General features: G+C 36.6%; 1 protein-coding gene across 1 annotated transcript in view; it reads right to left on the bottom strand.

The window, feature by feature from the left end:
• Window positions 1–23: 23 nt before the first annotated feature.
• Window positions 24–19,713, bottom strand: part of col7a1l (collagen type VII alpha 1-like) — a gene marked incomplete at its 3' end in the record, with an annotated part of 42,052 nt that continues 22,362 nt past the window's right edge. Inside the window, exons 40-82 of the mRNA XM_041977226.1 lie at window positions 19,678–19,713; window positions 19,441–19,485; window positions 18,380–18,451; window positions 18,262–18,294; window positions 17,529–17,600; window positions 17,383–17,442; window positions 17,251–17,286; window positions 16,229–16,309; window positions 15,815–15,850; window positions 15,605–15,649; window positions 15,045–15,116; window positions 14,872–14,907; window positions 14,559–14,585; window positions 14,357–14,398; window positions 13,955–14,008; window positions 12,556–12,594; window positions 12,393–12,446; window positions 12,283–12,315; window positions 10,794–10,859; window positions 10,544–10,588; window positions 10,399–10,434; window positions 10,291–10,317; window positions 10,134–10,205; window positions 9,687–9,749; window positions 9,415–9,432; window positions 9,277–9,312; window positions 9,151–9,189; window positions 9,021–9,056; window positions 8,777–8,911; window positions 8,256–8,354; window positions 7,729–7,932; window positions 7,279–7,386; window positions 6,495–6,539; window positions 5,981–6,055; window positions 5,808–5,876; window positions 5,655–5,699; window positions 5,426–5,509; window positions 3,242–3,295; window positions 2,969–3,019; window positions 833–886; window positions 680–733; window positions 518–556; window positions 24–413 (exon numbers count right to left, since the gene is read on the bottom strand). Of these exons, the coding sequence (XP_041833160.1) occupies window positions 24–413; window positions 518–556; window positions 680–733; window positions 833–886; window positions 2,969–3,019; window positions 3,242–3,295; window positions 5,426–5,509; window positions 5,655–5,699; window positions 5,808–5,876; window positions 5,981–6,055; window positions 6,495–6,539; window positions 7,279–7,386; window positions 7,729–7,932; window positions 8,256–8,354; window positions 8,777–8,911; window positions 9,021–9,056; window positions 9,151–9,189; window positions 9,277–9,312; window positions 9,415–9,432; window positions 9,687–9,749; window positions 10,134–10,205; window positions 10,291–10,317; window positions 10,399–10,434; window positions 10,544–10,588; window positions 10,794–10,859; window positions 12,283–12,315; window positions 12,393–12,446; window positions 12,556–12,594; window positions 13,955–14,008; window positions 14,357–14,398; window positions 14,559–14,585; window positions 14,872–14,907; window positions 15,045–15,116; window positions 15,605–15,649; window positions 15,815–15,850; window positions 16,229–16,309; window positions 17,251–17,286; window positions 17,383–17,442; window positions 17,529–17,600; window positions 18,262–18,294; window positions 18,380–18,451; window positions 19,441–19,485; window positions 19,678–19,713 (2,817 nt within the window). The remainder of the gene's footprint in view (window positions 414–517; window positions 557–679; window positions 734–832; window positions 887–2,968; window positions 3,020–3,241; window positions 3,296–5,425; window positions 5,510–5,654; window positions 5,700–5,807; window positions 5,877–5,980; window positions 6,056–6,494; window positions 6,540–7,278; window positions 7,387–7,728; window positions 7,933–8,255; window positions 8,355–8,776; window positions 8,912–9,020; window positions 9,057–9,150; window positions 9,190–9,276; window positions 9,313–9,414; window positions 9,433–9,686; window positions 9,750–10,133; window positions 10,206–10,290; window positions 10,318–10,398; window positions 10,435–10,543; window positions 10,589–10,793; window positions 10,860–12,282; window positions 12,316–12,392; window positions 12,447–12,555; window positions 12,595–13,954; window positions 14,009–14,356; window positions 14,399–14,558; window positions 14,586–14,871; window positions 14,908–15,044; window positions 15,117–15,604; window positions 15,650–15,814; window positions 15,851–16,228; window positions 16,310–17,250; window positions 17,287–17,382; window positions 17,443–17,528; window positions 17,601–18,261; window positions 18,295–18,379; window positions 18,452–19,440; window positions 19,486–19,677) is intronic.

The following is a 19,713-nucleotide window of genomic DNA, read 5'->3' as shown; positions in this document are numbered from 1 at the left end:
TTTGTCTCTTCTGCCTTCTCTTTCTCACCCTCCACTTTTTCTCTCTCCCAGTCAATTTCAGCCTCCTTCTCCTTCTCCAGCTCCCCTCTTTCCCTCTCCATCTCCAACCTTTCCCTCTCTCTCTGCTTCTCCAGCTCCTCTTCTTCCTCCTCTTCCCTTTCCCGATCTACATCTTCTTCAGTCCCCCAGTCATAGTCTCCACTCCTCTCCTCATCATCATAGACTGGATCAAGGTCTGTTTCTGTATGTAGTACTATTTCTTTTTCCTTTACTATTTCCTTCTCTACCTCAATCTGCTCCTCTTCTCCACCATGAGCATCTCTATCTGTATTACTATATCTCTTTCTTGCTCCTCTTTCTAGCCTCTCCCTCATGGCATACTCATGAAGGTTTGGATTTTTGTGTCTTATGCTCTGGAAAAAAAAAGTTTGATGACACAAACCAATTTAATTATACACTATTTTCATTCAGTATTACCCCAAATCTTTGTCCAATATGTTGTTGATTATAGACTTACACTCCAACTGTTATAACCTTGAGCTCCAGAGGACGGATGCTAAAATAAACATAAGTGGAAAATTTCACATGCACTGCACAGTGACCATGAAATAGCATTTTTATGTTCTGAACTATGAATCTTTTAAGAGGTAGATATATTTAGAAAAAAAGAAAGAATTACTTTTTGTGTCCCTCTAAACCTTTTTCTTCCACCTGGGACACCCGGCATAAACACCTAAAATATAAAACTTATTACTTAAGCCAGTTTATATTAATCATACAGTTATAATTTCCACTTATTTTAGTCTCTTGTTCAAAATTAGGAAACACTTACCATAGAGTCAGGCCAGGAGGTGCCTCTTTTCACTCTGATTTGAGGTTGAGGCACCTGTAAAGTCCCCAAACCTCTCATAAGTAAATTTAGCATTACAATTATTATCATTTGAATAGTTGTGGTATTTGTGATCCATGTATGTGGTGGTGAAAATGTTTAAGAAAAAAGGAAGACACAAACTTGCACAGAAGGTTATTTTAACATTTTTACTTCAGCATACATGCACATATGTGTTAAAAGCAGACAATTTAATCACAGTGAAACATTTCACCAGTGAAAAAGAGTGTTTGATCTGTCTATGAAACTGCTCATAATACCATTAAAAACTCAAAAAATAATATTGGTCTTCAAAGATTTTGAGTAAGTTAAAAACATTTTTTTCAATGTTGTAATAAATAATATTTGTACAAATTAAGAAAACAAGCACAAAAAGTGAGGAAATTTGTATTTTGATCCATTATATCTTTGTTGTAACAATGCTTCTTGGCACTAAATCTTATACAGTTGAAAAACCAGTTCATTTTCATTTTAAATGGTGCCACATTTGTAAGGAATATGAATTTGTGGGATAAGCAGCAGAGCCAAGTATGTGGGCTGGGCCCATGAAAACTTGCCAAATCTTCTTTACCAATGTCAAACAGTTTATTTTGCTACTGACTCTTCTGAGCTTCAGGCACACCAGGTGCCTGATTAAAAGCTAAAACAGCGGGCAGTTAGTTTCTGCTCCAAACATGCCACATTTGACTGATCTGGAAAGGGCCCATGTCATAGGGCAGTGGAAGGCCAGTTCAGTCCTTAACAGCCACAAAAATGTTTCTCTGCTCTAACACACCTGATTCAAATTAAATGGATCCAGCAACCTATCGAGTTCTGCTCAGTGACTCATTCATTTGAATCAGGTGTTTTGAAACAAGGAAACATCTAAAACATGCAGGACTGTGGCTCTTGAGTACCGAACTCGCCTACTCCGTCATTGGGCAGCTTCAAGCTGGCGTTCTGCACATGATACAGAGGCCACTGTTCAATCATCCACTCCAACAAACACCACCAAACAAGTATTTATAGCAGAACAAGCTGCTTCGATATGGTAGAAGAGCCGCGACAAGTTTTTCATGGGCACAACCCACACAATCAACTCTGCTGCTCATCCTACAAAAACACTCCATAATAAACAGGTTTTCCAACAATAAGAGATTTATTGCCAAGAATCATTGTTACAACAAGATATTCGACCAAACACAAATTTCTTTATCTTTTGTACAAAGTTTATATGATGAAAAATGGATGAGTTACAGAAATATATTTGTAATCAATAAATTAGGAGCTCATAAGACCAAAAAAGTGAAGGCTACACTGGACAATCTGAATAATCACAATCTAAACATGAAGACACAATTTTGAGGGGGAGCCTGAGTTTCAATAATACTCCTCTAAAAAAGCCCCCCTCTGCAAAAAAAAAAAAAAAAAAGAAGGTCTTTGTAAGGTCATGAGTTTAGGTGAGTAAAATAGTCTCTGTGTGGAGAGAAGTATCGCCTTATGAAATGTCGTTCAGGTTCAGGATTCCTCATCAGAAAAACGGTTCACAGTTTATTCACACTCCCCATGTAGTGCTTTCTTATGAATGATTAAGACTCTATAGTTTCACTCTCTTGGGAATTAAGAGATTTCCTGTTTAAAAAAAGATGAAAGAGAGAAAGTATTGAATTATTTCTGAAAATTTGCACTAACTCATTTCTATTCAGACAAGCTTTAGATGAATCATGCTAAATCATGCTGCGCAAAAATGCTGTCCTGTCCCATGCTCTGATAAAGTTTGTGGATAAAAAACGTGTTGACGGTTGTTCACAAATACACAAGCACGTGCACTGTTTTGCACTGGTGAAAGTTTCATAGGAATTAGGAAGAAGAGGTCGCAAAATATGAGGCCAAGCACTTGTTCTGGTTTGTCAAAAGCATGGCTTATCTAATGAATATTGAAGTAAGGCCCATTCCTTCATTTAGATCAAGTACTTGTCCATCACTTTCAGTCCTCTGTGTGTCAGTGTGGAAAAAGAGTTTTGCATTTCAAAGCATGCAAGGATCTTGAGTTGCATGAATTAAGATTTAAGTTTGTATGAATTAAAATATAAATTCCACCTTATCTGGTTCATCTGTGGCAATTGGAGGAGTGGGCAGTGTCACCTCATCCTGGTTGCAAACAGAACAGATGTGAATAAATAACTTCAAAAGCAAGACACAATATTGAGAAAACAAATCTATTTGTATTTACAACCTCAGAGTCCTCAGATAGCAACTAATCCACAAAAGCTAATAATACAACATTTTAAATACAACTAACTTCCTTTCTTTATGCTCACCTTTCAGTTTGGTAGAGAAATAAGCTACAACAAAGCCAATTAGCACCCTTACCTTGTCTCTATTATCCACTGGTTTAGAAGGCAGTGCTGTGATTGAAAGGACAACCTGGATGAAGCAAAATCAAAAGGGGGCATTAGAAAACACACAAACCACACAAAACAGTAAAAGTTTTGACGGCATGAAAAAATGCTAAATAAATAAATGAATAAATAAAAAAATTTGGTCCTATCAAATCAATTTCATTTGTTAATATACAATTATTCTTACATTTCACGCCAATCCACAGAACCCAAAGGGCTTGAACTGAGGGTTTTCTCTGCATCTCTACATCCCTCTCTAAGGATGTCTTGATCAGTTTCCATAAAAACCACCACCTCAAAATACTGCTATCACTGCATTTGATGGGAATGTTAAGTGTTAGATTTCCTCCACACATTGTTGGGAACAGTGAAAGTCTTTCAGGTCTCTTGGGAAATCTTCAGCAGCCTGTCATGAAGAATGGCCTCCACATGACCACTACCATAACGGTTTGAGTGGTGGAGTGCTGCACTGATCACTGCCCTCCATACTATGGCTTGCGGCCCACCATCCTACCAAAGCCCTTTAGTCATGTCCAGCTCAAGACATTAAGAAAAGTGGCTTGCAAATCTTGTGTTAGGATAACAAAAAAGTTTCAGAGTTTGTAGTGATCGTATCACTTTACCTCATTCTCCGTTAGCTTCTGCTATTTTGTGGCTATATTAAAGTTCAAGGATGATAAAAGTGATACTGGCTTCTTTGTTTTACTTGTCAAGTAAGAGTTGAAGTAATCTATTTTTACTTTTTGAGCCAGTGTTTGTACCTTATTCACTAGGATGTTGCAGCAGTCTTCATGCAGACCACAGAGTGAAACAGCTGCTCATGTTTTGTTTAAACCAAACATGTAGCAACGGGAGATGCAGAAACTACTAAAATTCATGTAAGAACTGTCCAATGCATTATTTAAAACTGGAAGGATAGTGAGGAACCATTGTCTTCCAGGAAGAAATGTGGCTGGAAAAATAATCTTGAATAATGGTGAGCGACGATCACTTAAATGTTTGGTGAAATCAAATCAAAGGCAAACAAGGGATTGGGGCTGAATAGCTGTGAAGCTATAAGAAAACTACTAAACAGTGAGGTTAACTGGAGAAAGAGGCTTCAATTTGCTAGAGAGCATACAGACTGAACTCTGGAGCAATGGAAGAAGATATGTGGTCTGATGAGTCAAGATTTACCCTGTTCAAAGTGATGGGAGCTTTAGGGTAAGAAGAGAGGCAGATAAAGTAATGCATCCACCATGCCTAGTGTCCACTGTACAAGCCTGTGGGGCCAGTCTATGATCTGGGGTTGCTGCAGTCGGTCAGGTCTAGGTTCAGCAACATTATGTGCCCAAAGAATGAGGTCAGGTGACAACCTGAATTTACCGAATGAGCAGGTTATTCCATCAATAGATTATTTGATTCCCTGGCGGCATCAGCATATTCCAGGATTTTCCAGGCTCAGATTGTAAAAGAATGGTTCAGGAAGCATGAGAACATCATTTGGCCACCACAGAGTCCAGACCTGAACTCCACCGAGAATCTTTAAGATGTGCTGGAGAAGGCTTTGTGCAGCCGGACTCTCCCCTCATCAATACAAGCTCTTGGAGAAAAGTGAATGAAACACTGGATGGAAATAAATGTGACACTGCAGAAGCTCATCAATATAATTCTGAATGCTGCTGTAATCAAAGCTAAAAGTGGTCCAATGAAATATTTTGTGTACTTATTTTTGGGTGGCAACTTATTTTTTGGCCAGGCATTGTATAAAGATCACACAGCTCAGTCGTTTTTAACTTGCATCTAAATTGTGGAAATACTCAAACATCTCACATCTTCCATTACGACCCCCACTTAATTTAGAAGTATGTGAACCTGCAAAGGCAAGATTGAATACATGAATAGAATATTATTTTATATAAAACAACCAGTATTTACACTGTCATAATGGAGATCGTACAGGATCATACAGTTCTGGACAGCAAATAAACTTGGTATCACTTTTTCTAAATAACAGCAACCATCTCTCGACTGTGTCACTGCACAAAATCTTTGAGTCTTTTTAAACTTTAACAATGGACCAGGATAGGCTTTGTTGTGTAATGGTTGCATCTTTGTACATGCTCTCTCAAGAAGCTAAAAATAAGAAGATATGTCACACATCATGTGTAATTACTTGTGTATCTGTTCCTCTGTCTGATGTTACAGGAAGTCTGGAGGTTTCAAATTGGTCAGGATTGTGTGTGGGTAAGTGTCCCTCCTACAGAGATGAAAACAACATAAATACATTATTACTCTTCAGGTACAGCAGAGCTTTATGCAGCTGAGTTTGGCTATCTTTATCCCTCCTCTATCAGTGAAGGAGTTGTTGCTATCACCTGAGGGACAAAATGACAAATGCTTACCAATTCTTCCACTGGAGTGAGGAATTCAGCTGTTTGGTCTTCAAGCTGCATGCAAGAAAATCATTGAATATATGTTACATTAAAAATGAATCGCAACATTTATACCCACTCCAGAAGACACAGATGAGATCATTCTGTTTGACGCAAATTTACCTCCTTGTTCTTTGTTCTGGCATTGGAAACTGGTGGCAGATCATCTGTGGACAGCTCGTCCTGCCCCTCCCACACACACAAAAAAGTGCTTTAATAACTTTTAAACACACAATTCTACAGAGCAGACACAGTAACCTGTAAAAACAAATGACAGATGTGCAGCAGCTTCCTACCTCATATTCATAACTGTATTCTTCATCATTATCCAACTCCTCCTCTGCTTTTTCTTGCTTGCCGTCTTCACTAGTCTTAAGATAAAGAAGAAATGACAATAATTTCAGGGAAATGATATTACAAACTATCATTTATTATCTGTGTGAATGACTGAAAGACAAGAAAGCCAAGCGATTACAAAGCAACCCACTGATCAAGTTGTTATTATTATAATGAGAAGAACATGGAGGTTTAGACAAATGCATGCTTTTGGTTGCATAAGCCACATTGTGTTTACAATGAGCGGTTAATTTAGCGTGGTATGTTTGCAGTATGTTAATTTTGAATTCTCCTTTATTGAACTTTAGTTTTAAAGCAGTTATTAAAACACATTATTCTGATGTTATATCAGCACAGGTGTTGGTAGCTTATGTTGGAATCTTGCAGGGTGAGGCGGGTTAGTGTTTTTTTCAGCCTGGGGCGAAAGTAAAGTTTAGTTTCCAGATTTAGTCTGACCCCTTCAAGGACATTTACCAGGCGTTGTCTCTGCCTCTTATGTCGTCCTTTATTTCCTTTGCCCTGGTTAAGAAGTTCAGTCAGAGAGAGAAAAGATAAAGTTTCTCATGCTTCAGAAGTTGTTGATGATCAAGTCTGAAACTATGGTTGATCAGTTTAAGAAGATAATTAAGAGGGAGATAATTAACGTTAATAAAGTTAGAAGTCCTTGATGTAATCAAATGTTTGCAAATTATTTATTTTTATACAGTAGAACCACACCAGTTTTCCATGTTTCCGCCCACTGATTTGCAATCTTTTTATTATTGTGTGTGTTTTGATTATTTTTGAAAAAAAAAAAATACTTAAAGACATTTTTCTGGCTCATTTGAGGCAAGTCATCCGTCACTGTAAGCACATTAAAGTTTTTAATTGTTTCATTGCTACACAGTGCAGCCATGATGTCCTTAAAATCCAAGATTTGTAGAGGCAGGAAGAAAACACTTCCTGTCTATTCAACTCATTTGTGCAACAGCTCGTAAATGTCTGAATGCACCTCCTTAAATCTGCAATATCTTAATTTTGTTGGAAAACAACACGCAAAAAGCCACAAAATGTCAATATTCAAACCCCTGTATGGCCCTGGAGGCTGATTTTTAAGGAGCAGTGATATAAACAGTAGTAATGTTTGTGTAGGGAAGTTCAGCTGAAACATGAAACTCTAGTGGGCTTCTTTACTCGTGTTTATTTATTCTGAATTATTTTTTTATTACATCTTTTATGTATATTTAAAACTATTATTAACAAGCCATAGCAGCTTTACTTTCCCACGTTCCCTGCTCTTCTTCTTTGGTGCTGAGTTCTTCTTCAAGGGGACTTCCTGAGTGAGGAGAACGGTCTCCATCACAGGCTTAGGAAGCCCTGAAACTGTCTACACACAGATGTACAGATTTTAGCATGTTGTGATCAGCAGAGCATAAATACTACATAATACAAACACTACCTAACATTAAGATCACTTCGATAAGTTTTCAATAATTTATATTTATTTATTTTTTCCTAAAATATCCAGAATGGATGTGATATGAAGGTAATTAGTGTTTTAAGTTGATTCCTAAAACTGTTCTTGCATATTTCTGGTAATGAGTTAAAGAAATTATAAAAGAAGAAAAGATATAGAAGTTATTAAAACTAAAACATTTGCATTAACTAAGAAAACTGTCTCAAAACATGCTGTAATTTTTGAAAATGTATTTTTTTATAATATACTGACCTCTTTAACTTTTGTATAATTGAAAGTAGAATTAACTTTAGTCAAATTAGCTCTGAGTGAAGGTATTTCATCCTTGTCCCAGTCTAAAATCTCCTTTTCTCTTGACTCCTTTAAGTTGGTCTCAATCTGGTTTAGCTTCTGCCCTCCATCCAGTGTAGTGATGGTCCACAATGTCGGACCCTCCGACGTTTCATTTAAAGGATCCTGGACAGAAAAAAAGAGAATTAAAAGAAGCTAAAATGAATCAAAGCAAAGCAGAAGAATCTGGAGTCATAACAGAAGTCGCAGCTGACCAGATGAAAGTGGTTGATGTGAAGACTGTTGCTTTAGATAAATCAGAGTTATCATTAACAACAACTAAAGTTAAATATATAAACAGCCAACATACAGTAGTGTATTTTTTTGTCTCATTCTCTCAACATTATTTTTCTGTCTGCGTATCTTTAATTTAATTTAAAATTGAAAACAGATCCAACAGGTAAAATATATATTTGTTATACTTACAAATGATGGTTGAAATCACTTACAGTCAACAAAGGTTCAGGCAGCTGGTCGTCTAAGTCAGGGTCTTCAGTGTTGTGCCGGTCAGACAAAGGCTGGTTGGTGAGGTCATACTTTACAGAACTCTATTGAAACAACACATATGGTTGTGTGTCACTTAAAAGTCTGAATAATTGTGGGGGAGGTTACATTTCAGTAATTCTGCAGGTCACTGAGACCATTGTTCATCTTTTTGTACTTATTTTAAAAGTATTTGTGATAACTTTGCCATCATTGTTCAACTGTTTTTCAATTGTTTGCATGTCTCTCTGGTCTCTTTGTAGTTTTTAAATTTATTTATTTATTTTAAAAACTCCATAAGCCCCTAAAAATGTTCATATTGTGTTATCTTTGCAATCTTGTTTATCGTCTTTTTCCAACTAAAGGCCATGGACCAAGAGACCCCTTACAGTTTCCCTGTTTGTTCGTTCGGTTTTTCTTCCGTTGACCTGAGCAACACGATGGCTGGAAAAACAATTCGTATACTTCTTCCCCAGAGGTTACATACCGTATACTCTGTGATGACGTTGGAGGTGTGAGTTTCTGTGTTCCCTTTTGTTTTTTTGGACGTGCTGAGCACATGAAGCAGCTCCTCTACTCCATCCTGCAGCAACCTGTCAATCAAAGCCTTCAGCAAAGGCAGCTGAGAAAAAATGTTTTATTTAGATGGTCATGTTCTGTTAGAACCCCTGCTACCATACCACTACAAATTCTGTAGACCTAATGCATACATGGTCATGCTTAGAGCTTACCCTTATACCATAGGATTCAAACATCTCCTCAATGTCCTAAAGTAAAGGAAAATGTGTTGTTCAGAGACCTAATAATATAATATGAGAACATGTGACCCCAGAGGAGAGATTATGATATCATGAATTTCACCTTCATCTCAAGAGACTTTCCAGGAGCTCCAGCATCACCCTGCCGAAACATAGAGGCAAATGTAGAGAAAACAACCTAATTTCCATTTCAATGTCTTAAAAATGTATTACTCTGATCAATCACTACCTTCTCCCCTTTCAGGCCTCTTTCCCCTATGTCACCCTGTCCAAAAACAAACAAACAAACAAACAAAAAAAAACTATAAAACCCATGTCATGTTTTATTTTAAGCTTAACTTCAATATAAGCAGCATAACCCTCTTACCTTCATTCCTGGAGAACCCTGAACAGACAGAAACAGAGGAGCGAAGCGTTTGAACATGCATCTACAATGCATGACATCTAACTCGATGTACAGCATCTATTTGCAACCCACTGAAACCATAATAAAGCACTACAGCCATCATTGGATGACAGCTCAGATTCCATGTAAGCTACATGGGAATTATACCATGCAACAGCAGAAATGACATGCAATTATTTATGAGCTAAAGGTACTAGATGCAGAAACAGGCTGTGTATAAATAGTAGACTCACAGTCGCTCCTGGAGGACCCATTGGGATTGGAAATGCTTGTCGGACTTCATCAATTGTGGCACCCTGAAAACAGATACGGTAAAATTTAAGTAAAAAATAAAGCTAAACATCCATTAAGATCGACGTTCACCAGTCTGATGTAGCAGAAATATGCCAGACTGAGATTATATACCTTTTTTCCCGGAAAAGCTATAAACAGTATGCTAACATGTGATATATTTATGTTTGATTCACACTACATCTCACTTAGTATAGGACTGAAAGGATTAACAAATTTTAGTATTCTGTTTGTTGTATGTTACACAGTCCCATGTTAAAAGCAAGCAGGACTGTAGGTCCAATCATGATCATACCCTCTGATATACCATTATACTATTGAAAGAAAAATAAATAAGATGTTTGATAATCTAATTAACAAACAAACAAGTGTTTTTGTTTGTTTTTTACCTCAGGAGTGACAAGCACTTGCCTACCAGGTAAACCTGGAGGTCCTGGTTCTCCCTTACTTCCATCTTTACCCTGTAAGGGAATAAACAATTGTCAGTCACTGCCTTAGTGTTAAAAGGGGTAAAACACATGTTTTGTAACTTTCAAAAGGACTTACATTTGTACCTGCATCACCCTTGTCACCCTTAAATTTAGAGAAACGTTAGCATGTTTTATAAAAGATATCTTTGAAATGTTTTAGTTGGTACAGAATATTTTTAAAAACCTTTTTGCCATCATCTCCGTTGGTCCCCCTTTCACCCTGTAAAAAGAAAAACTCATTAATTTAAATAATTTATCTGTAAAAATCTACAAAATGACAGCATTATGTAGGCAGTGAGCATAACAGAAATGCAGGTGGTGTTCATTACATCTTTTCCTGGCATGCCTCTCTTCCCATCAACGCCAGGTCTCCCCTGCAGAACAGAACCATAATTTCTGATGTTGTTTTCAGAATTAATAAAATGCTGGAAAAAGATGTGGCTCATACTAGAACACTGAAACTACAAAATATATTGTTAAACTGGCGAACATACTGATTTCAGTTGTGATTAAATTATTAAAAACATATTAGAGAGGGAAAGAAAAGCTGCAGTCAGAGGAATTCAGAGTGATACCCACCGGAGTTCCTGGTAAACCAGGAATTCCAGCAATCCCAACCCCACCTTGGTCTCCTTTCTCTCCTCTCTGTTCACATACAAAGACATATGAAACACAATTGCTGCAAGCATGTAGTATTTATCAAGTACAGATACATCCATTGGAGCAAAAGCATAAAAAATTTTTTTTGTGCACACAGACAGACTGAAGCAAAAAAAAAAAAAAAAAAAAGAGGGGGGGGGGGCATTTTATGATCAAAATATCTCTAAATGCATTACATTTTCAATTACAGATACATGTTTTTATTATCCAAAACCATGCATTTGCTTGTCATAGTGGAGAATATTGTGAACTGTAATATTTTGTAAAAAAAGGAAAATATGGAAAGGTTTGAAAATCTCTGTATGTGCTGGTTATACATGTTTTCTTAAACAATTTCTTCACAAGCTCAAATCAAGTCCATTTAAACCATTTACACACTAAATACAATGCACCTTCACCCATTTTCCAGGTTCATACTAACCAAAGTCTAATGGAAAACCAATGAGACTATTATCATTTTCAATTATGTCATTATATATTATTAGATCATATTTTTCTTTACTTGGCACTTGTTTATAAGAACAGCTCCTAATGATATATTAAATCACATTGTCACAGTCTAGACCTGAATAAGTGGCAGAAAATGGATGGATGATTATCCAATTTTAAAATTCAATTAGGTTAATCACATTTTCTCTGAAAGGAATTAAAGACACACATATCAAAGACATAAGTGGATCAGAATCAGTTACTGCAGCTTTCAGTGGAGTCAGTGTTGGCAGAAAGTTTGATGGTGTTGCCTGAAACTTCTTGTACAGTTTTTTATGTAAACTGAGAGACCACAAATACACAGAAAAATATAATACACATAAGATTCCAATCTATATCATGCAAAATGACACTTTAACAGTAAATTACAATATATTTTTTACTTGTGTTAAGAAGCACCAGCTCAGTCCTGAGCTTCATGTTACCTCCTGTGTAGGAAGGTTAATTATTATTACAATAACTGGCCCATCATCCAGTTTCTTCATTTTTATTAGTAATGTAAATTATTCCCTTTCAAAATGTGTCTTCTGAGGTAGAATTATGCTTATTGTTCATGGAGGAGGCCTGTCTACAATGCATTTGTGTTCTCAGTGTTGATTGAATAACTGAGTGGATGTGATTTGGGGTAGAAGGTGAATATTGAGGATTGTAAAAACAAATACTTTATTTTTTATGAATATCCTTAAATTGTTCATGAGTTGTAAAATAAGTAGAAAAAAAGTCCAATATAATCATTTTTTGTTAATTGTTGTGTTTTTTATTTTTCAGGTCAGCAGTGTTAGGCCAATTTTAATCGCAAGGGTGGGGCCTCGTGGTGCATGAAGGACATGCAGTCTGTGTAATGTCATTTTTCTTTTTCTTTTTTTAAAAAAAAAGAAAAAGTGGTGTTTAAAAATACACTAAACACGGGTGCACTCACCAATCCAGGCTCTCCTTTTTGCCCCTTTTCACCCTACAATAATAATAAAACATTATGTAAGTCAGCACATGACAATGTAAACAGCACAAAGTACTGTGTGTGGATTCAACCTTCACTCCTGGTTTCCCTGGCAGGCCATCAAGCCCATCTCTTCCAGAAGTACTCTGCAAAGTATATGGTCATGGTATGGTATGGTATGGTCAAAAAAGCATCTTTATAAACATCAAGTTACAAACATGATGGGATATAATCTGAAATTCTGTTCACACCTACCAGAGATGGTCCTGGTAATCCAGGCTTCCCCTCTGGACCCTGATGAGAAACAAGTAGAACACAGTCAAGGAGACTTGGTTTTTATATCAATAAATAAAATAAAATAAAAAAAAAACATTGGAAAGCTAGAAAGTAATCAGTTTGAGCGAAATCTGTTTGTTCACTACTGATAATCATCATCAGCTGATACAGATCAATCAAAACTGGTTAATCTGAACAAGGTCATCAGTGTGGTAAAATGATGATGAAAGATGTTACATTTACAACTATACAACAGTTAAATACTTAAATGAAGTCATCATGATCTTTACATATAAAATTAGGAAATCCTGTCGCGATGCAGATAAACTAGTCCATGTATTTCTGTAATTTCTTATTATTGGACTGTCTTTAAAATGTTCTGAAAAGCCTCCAGTTGATGTAAAATGCTGCAAATAGAGATCTGATGACAATTAGCAGAAGCAATCATATTTATCCAATTTTAACTTGTCTTCACTGGATGACTTTAAATTTGGAAAATAAATTAAAATTCTTCTCGTTGTTTGTAAAGCTCTTTATCACTGAGCTGCAGTTTATCTTAAAGATCTCATAGTTCCATACTTTCCCATTGGAACACTTTGCTTTCGCACTGCAGTTTTACTTGTGGTTCCTAGAGGGGCAGAGCCTTCAGTTATCAGACCCTGGTTTGGGTTCAGGAAGCAGACCCCATCTTTACCTTTAAAATTAGACTTAAAACTGTCTTTTTTGATAAAGCTTATAGTTAGGGCTGGCTCTGTGAACCTTGGCCATACTTTTAGCCATGCTGGTATGTATTTGGATTCCTGGGGGACACACGTGATGCATCAAACTCCTGTCTAAATTTCTCTTTTTACTTTTTATGTACAATATATGACATCATTGTTGTCACTGATATTTTTTTTTTTATAATCAGCAGGTATTGTTGGCTTAGAGGTATGTTGACACCCATGTCCTGTCCTTTATAACCCCAACCATTTGATGCATATGGTCCCTCTTCCTGATTTTGGTTCTGCTGTAGATCGCCCACTGCCCCGTGCATGCTCAGACTTTGGGATTGAATCGAAGAGAAGACTGTAATCTGTTGGATTCATTTGCTTGTAATTAGACTTCACTGTATCAGACTGCATCCTAAGGTCCTTGAAGTGATATCACTGTGAATTGATCAATATTCACTAATACATAAAAATGATCTTGTGGTGTGAAATGTCTTACAAGAATCAGAAAAAACAGGCAAACTGTTTCATTTGTGAGGCTGAAAAACTATAGCTGATTCCTGAGGCTCATTTGAAAAACAAACTACAGCAGCCCACCTTTAGACTTGTAATAAATGTACTTCTATATTCATGGAATCATAATAGAAAGTATTAGAAAGTATACTCACTCTTGGACCAGGTAGACCTGTTTCTCCTCTCAAACCAGGCTGACCCGGCTCACCCTGCATAAAAAAACAAATATATATATATATATATATATATATATATATATATATATGTGTGTGTGTCTGTGTGTGTGGATAGACACAGACAGACAGACAGACAGACATACATACAGACAGACAGACAGACAGACAGACAGACAGACAGATAGATAGATAGATAGATAGATAGATAGATAGATAGATAGATAGATAGATAGATAGATAGATAGATAGATAGATAGATGATAGATAGATAGATAGATAGATAGATAGATAGATAGATAGATAGATAGATAGATAGATAGATAGATAGATAGATAGATAGATAGATAGATAGATAGATAGATAGATAGATATTCCAGTTACCTTAATCACTCGGGCCAGTATGTTGTTGTTGTCTGCAACAATCTAGAGAATCACACAGTGAGAATTTGCAATTTCAGATGATTAGGAACAGACTTTTCCCTTTTCTTTTTTCTCTTCATAAGCTTTGTTACAACAAAAGCTTTCATTACACCTGTTTGATCTGATGCAAAATTGTGTAAAAAGGTAATTTAGAGTTGTTTACTTGTGTTCCCGGAGGGCCAGGTTTCCCCTTTGTGACAATGGCGGTGTGATCAAAAGAAGACAAAGACGTAGTTAAAATCTAAACTGTCACACTGTGAAACACATTCCACATTTGCAACACAAAAGGAAATTTTGCAAGCGCACTGAGGGGTAACGCACACAAAAAGCCAAGTTAATTAATAATATATCTAAATACAAATCATGACGTTATAAGAGGATTGCAGGATGTGACGATGTGAAGGGATGACTGACACAGAAGAATGATCAGAAGGCAGAAATGATAAAAACAGGGGAGGTGATGTATGCAAACATACCGGCTCTCCTTTTTCACCTTTATTCCCATCAGTACCCTGCAAAAATTTTTAAAAGTCACAGGTTGTGCAAAGCAATAACGTTTAGCCAGAATAAAATAAAGTTAAGGTCACATCCACTTCCTTCTAGAATCACAGCCTTGTTGTTAGCTTAGCTATCATATCATATAACTTACAGGTAGGCCAAGCTTTCCAGATTCCCCTTTGCCTCCAGGGTCACCCGGTCGCCCTGGCAATCCAAGCGGACCCTGATGTGCAATAAGATTGTAATGACATGTAATGAGTATGAAGCCTTGCATTTATGTACAATTTAAAAACCACAGTAGATATATGTCTCCTAGACTGTGGTTTAGGACATATATGCTTATTTTGCAGACAGTAAAGTCTTTAAAATAAACATTATACAGACTTAGACTAGTAACATTTTTACTTGAAACAGACTATATAACATAAACTTGTTATGATACTGGAGGTGAATTGGGTGGTGGTGAACAAATCTGTTCTTGCTGTCTGGCCTTTAAGTTATTCTCCAACCAAATTATTGATTTCTTTATCTTTCTTTGTCCACAGGCCCTTAAAATCTGCCACAGAGACCTTGCTGCTTGCTTAGATGCTGGCTCAGTTGTGTTGCATCATTTCTATCGCTTTTAAACAATTTTTTCATGATAGGTCTTTGGTAATGTTTGTTTTCCCTTTTTTTTCTTAGTTTAAACAGAAGAATGCTAAGGAAAAATACCCGTATTCCTCTTTCACCAGGTTCTCCAGTTGGTCCTTGTTCACCCTGTGAAATGCAAAATGAAAATTGTTGGTTAACATGTCTAATATTAGAACACAATTAAATTTTATTGAACTATTTCAAGAATTAGCCATTCACTTCACCAACGTGTTAAGAAAACCAAAAGTAAATCAATAAATCAATCAAACGTATTAAAATCAGTGACTTTACCTTCATTCCTTGTTCTCCTTTTGCTCCAGACAGACCCTGTACACACAGTCGACAATAAATGTCATCAGGTTTACAGTCGAGATATCTAGCTACTAATTTAAACACAGAGCTTTATGTTTTCCTTCAGTCCAGTTGAACTTGTTCAGGGTATTAAGTTGACCTTAATAACACCCTCGGCCTATGTTTTAATTAGCATTTTGAAATTTTTTAAATATTTAATCAGTCTTTAATGACTTAAGGGACAATAATATGAAATTTTCTTATGTAATCATCATGCTGTGTTGTGCAAAGTGAATACAATATTGAATGTTGTGTTTTTTTAATAAGCCCCAATATGGAAAATAAATCAGAATTTTACAGGATTATACAAATATCTTTTTTAATAGCTGTAACAGCCACTCAGAATTTACTTACATCTTTACCTCTTAAACCTGGCTCTCCAGGATTGCCAGGTATGCCAATACTCCCCTTGTCACCTTTACTACCATCTTTCCCCTGCAAAAAAAAAAAAAAAGTCTAAAACTCTATGCTACCTCAGAAAGTACTACAACTAATCAATGAGTATGCTTTTTTTCTTAATAGGGGAGGTAGATAATAAAAAAAAAAAGTTCACACACATCTGCTTTGCCTGTCTGCTGTTTGGTGCTGAGCAAATAGCCTTAAGTTTCAGCTGTAGCCTTTTTGCTGAAAACAGCTGCCTGCTGTGAGTGGAAATGAAGTGTGTGAAAGTGGCCTGAATGGCAACCAACACCTGAATAATGCTAACAAAAGCTGCAGGCTGCAGCTTCTCTGTGGGTTTCTGCATACTGGTGACTAGTGGTGCACATACACTGGAGGACTGAAATGTCCCCTGTCCAACTCAGAATTGACCCAATAATGAAGGCAAAATATTCTGGCCCAGATGTTGCAAATAAAAGCCAAAACCATGATACTGCCACCACCATATTTCACAGACATGATAAGCTATGCTGGCATGTTCAATGCTGGGTTACCTTAGAACCTAACATGACATATTCTTAAATGAGTATTGGTTGATCAGCCTCTCTGAAGAGGATAACAGTGACCTAGCATTTCTTCTGTTTGTGCACAGATTGATTGTGGCTTGATGGAGCCCAAACTTTTAACATGTAATTTTATCATCTTTTATAGCCTGATGAGCACAAGCAGCCTTATCCTGAGGTTCTCAGAAACCTTCTTTGTCTGTCCCGTGGTACACCTCCAAAATGAATGTCAGACTTTGATAGATTCCTGTTCTCAGAGTAAAACATAGTAATTTTGTTCCCACTGACAGAAAGCACTGAACTGCAATTTAATCATATCAACTGCTACTTCTAGCCACTTGCAGATATATAAAATAATTTTCACATGTTTGGTATGTTAAAATGAGTTCTGATGATGTTTGGGGTTATATTACAAATGAACAAAATTTAATTTACCTTTGGTCCTGGTTTCCCAGATAAACCGACATTTCCCTGTAATTGATAGAAATGATTAATTATTTAACAACAGGTAAATTATCTAACAACCATTTACTACTCTCTGATTTTGACTTGAATTAAATAACTCACCCTCTCACCATTTTCCCCTTTTGGTCCTTGCTGTCCTGGAATTCCAAAACCAGGATTACCCTGCACATATCAAATTTAAACCATAGCCATAAAGTTAATGTCTATTTGGTATTTTGTCACATAACTTATCATTTGTTACTGCTAACCTTTTCTCCTTTGTCTCCTTGTTTTCCCTTTATCCCCTGAGGGCCTGTGTGTCCAACTGGTCCAATGTCTCCCTGACAGACAGAAAATATGCACATACAGTAAATGACCAGTGAGCCAAACTTCTCTCCCTCTAAACGATACCCTCTGGACTGAGATTAAAGAGGTACGATCCAACCAATCATTCAGAAGCCAACTGCAAAAGCTAATGAGGGAAATCCTAATTGTTTTTGATAAGTGGGCCCAGAGGATTTGGTCTGAATGCACAAAAATACCCTGAACAATTAATTAACTATGTTTCCATGGAATAAAACTTCAAGAGAATCACTTCCCTACGGCTGACTGACGCATTTTCAGCCAGTTAAGATAAATATATGCAAACAACTTAGATGTACATGTGAGGTTGTGGCCTGATTTATTAATGTGAAGCAGCAATCAATTAGGTTGTCTTGGTAACTTAAATCCTTTGGCTAACTTTTTCCACCACCCTTAACAAACTTTGCAGCTTAAAATATAAATTTCAATCTATATTGGAGATTTTTGCATTAATGTTGGCTGTTTCTGTTTTTTCTTATGTTTACCGACCAAACACAGCATATTCAACATTATCAAACATATTTGTAAGAAAAGATGTGCAAGAAAGATTAGCAAGAGTGCACGCAAGAGAGCACATAGTTGTGTTCATATTACCTGAAAAATCAATAGTAAAATGTTTGAATAAAACAGCTGACTTACCCTCGCACCTTTTTTCCCAGTTGGACCAATTATCTGTTGTGATAGGAAAAGTAAGCCAGAGAGCTGAGTAACAGGTGCTTCTATTTGTGGATTTTTAAATGTGAAACTATGTGCTTACACCCTTGGCAGGATCTCCAGGGGCTCCTCTTAGACCTTCATCTCCTTTCAGCCCCATTGGCCCCGTCAGTCCCTTGAAAATTCAAGGTAAGCATGTTTAAAAAAAGAGAAACAAAAGATTTTTGATATCTCTGCCATATCCATCATGACTCACTCCAAGGCTGCTGGCCAAAAGGTCTGTTAAAATAAATACAAACTAAAAAGTAAAAAAAGAAAAGAAAAAAGCTTTCCTTAAGACATATTTGTTTAGGTAGTCTTTTCCAAAAGACTTGGCAGGTTTGAATTAAAAAATTCCTACAGCAGAAAAACATTGACCTTGTGTGAAAAATGCTTACTGAGTTTTATTGGCTTACAATCTCATGTTATCTGTGATAGAGCCCAATGTTCAGAGCTCACAACAAATTTACTTTCATTATTTATCAATTTTAAATATAAATGTTGCCCCAAACAGACATGAAAGTAGAAAGTTGTAGTTTATTTAGGCCATGTTGAGTCAGAAGCAATCATGATGTTCATTTAATCATCTACACAAAGCAGCTATACAAAGAATGAGTAACAATGCTCATTTTGTTAATGTTTAGTTTGAAAATCTGGTGTTCACATGGATGTCCCTTTGACACTTATATATTCCTCATATGATCCCCTGCAGTAGCAGCCTCACCCAGCAGGACAGTGGTGAGCAACACAAAACCACTTAAGAAGAGCTCAGAGAACTTAAAGCATGTGATGTGTCTCCTGATCTCTGCACCACTTATGAGTCTGATGGGATCTCATTAAATCTGGAGGAAGCAAGCTCGATGCACAAAGACCCCAGCCAAAGGATCAATATGCAAACTTCCCAGTACAAATCCCCATCAGACCCTCTTAAAGATTATGCGTCAATGTTAGAGCTCTTTTGGTTTAAGGAAAAAGGCCTGCTCAAAATTAGGCAGGTGGTTTTAATGTTATGGCTGACTGGTGTGTAACTGCATATACTTTAGTTAGTTTGTCTCAGTGCAAGTTGCTGAAATGTATTTATGTATATCGTTGACTTAAGGCACATTTTATAGGATTCTCACTCACTTGAGATCCTTGTGATCCAGCTGGTCCCATCTCTCCACGCTCTCCCTACAAAGACGACAGAAAGAAGTTGTTAATTAAACACAGACAGTTGCACATTAATGCATGCAACGCCAGTTCAGTGTGATAATCCTTGGTTGAATTAAAAGACTTTCTTTAAATTTATCAAAGTAACTGCAAAGCAAATAATTTATTTTCAGCCCAAAGTGGGAGAAGTGGCTTAAGATGAGACAAACTCACCTTGTTTCCTTGCTCCCCTTTTAATCCCTTTTTCCC

The sequence above is a fragment of the Melanotaenia boesemani genome, chromosome 23, assembly GCF_017639745.1.
Source record: "Melanotaenia boesemani isolate fMelBoe1 chromosome 23, fMelBoe1.pri, whole genome shotgun sequence".
NCBI classification, from domain to species: domain Eukaryota; kingdom Metazoa; phylum Chordata; class Actinopteri; order Atheriniformes; family Melanotaeniidae; genus Melanotaenia; species Melanotaenia boesemani.
This window is presented reverse-complemented; position numbering and strand designations above follow the sequence as displayed.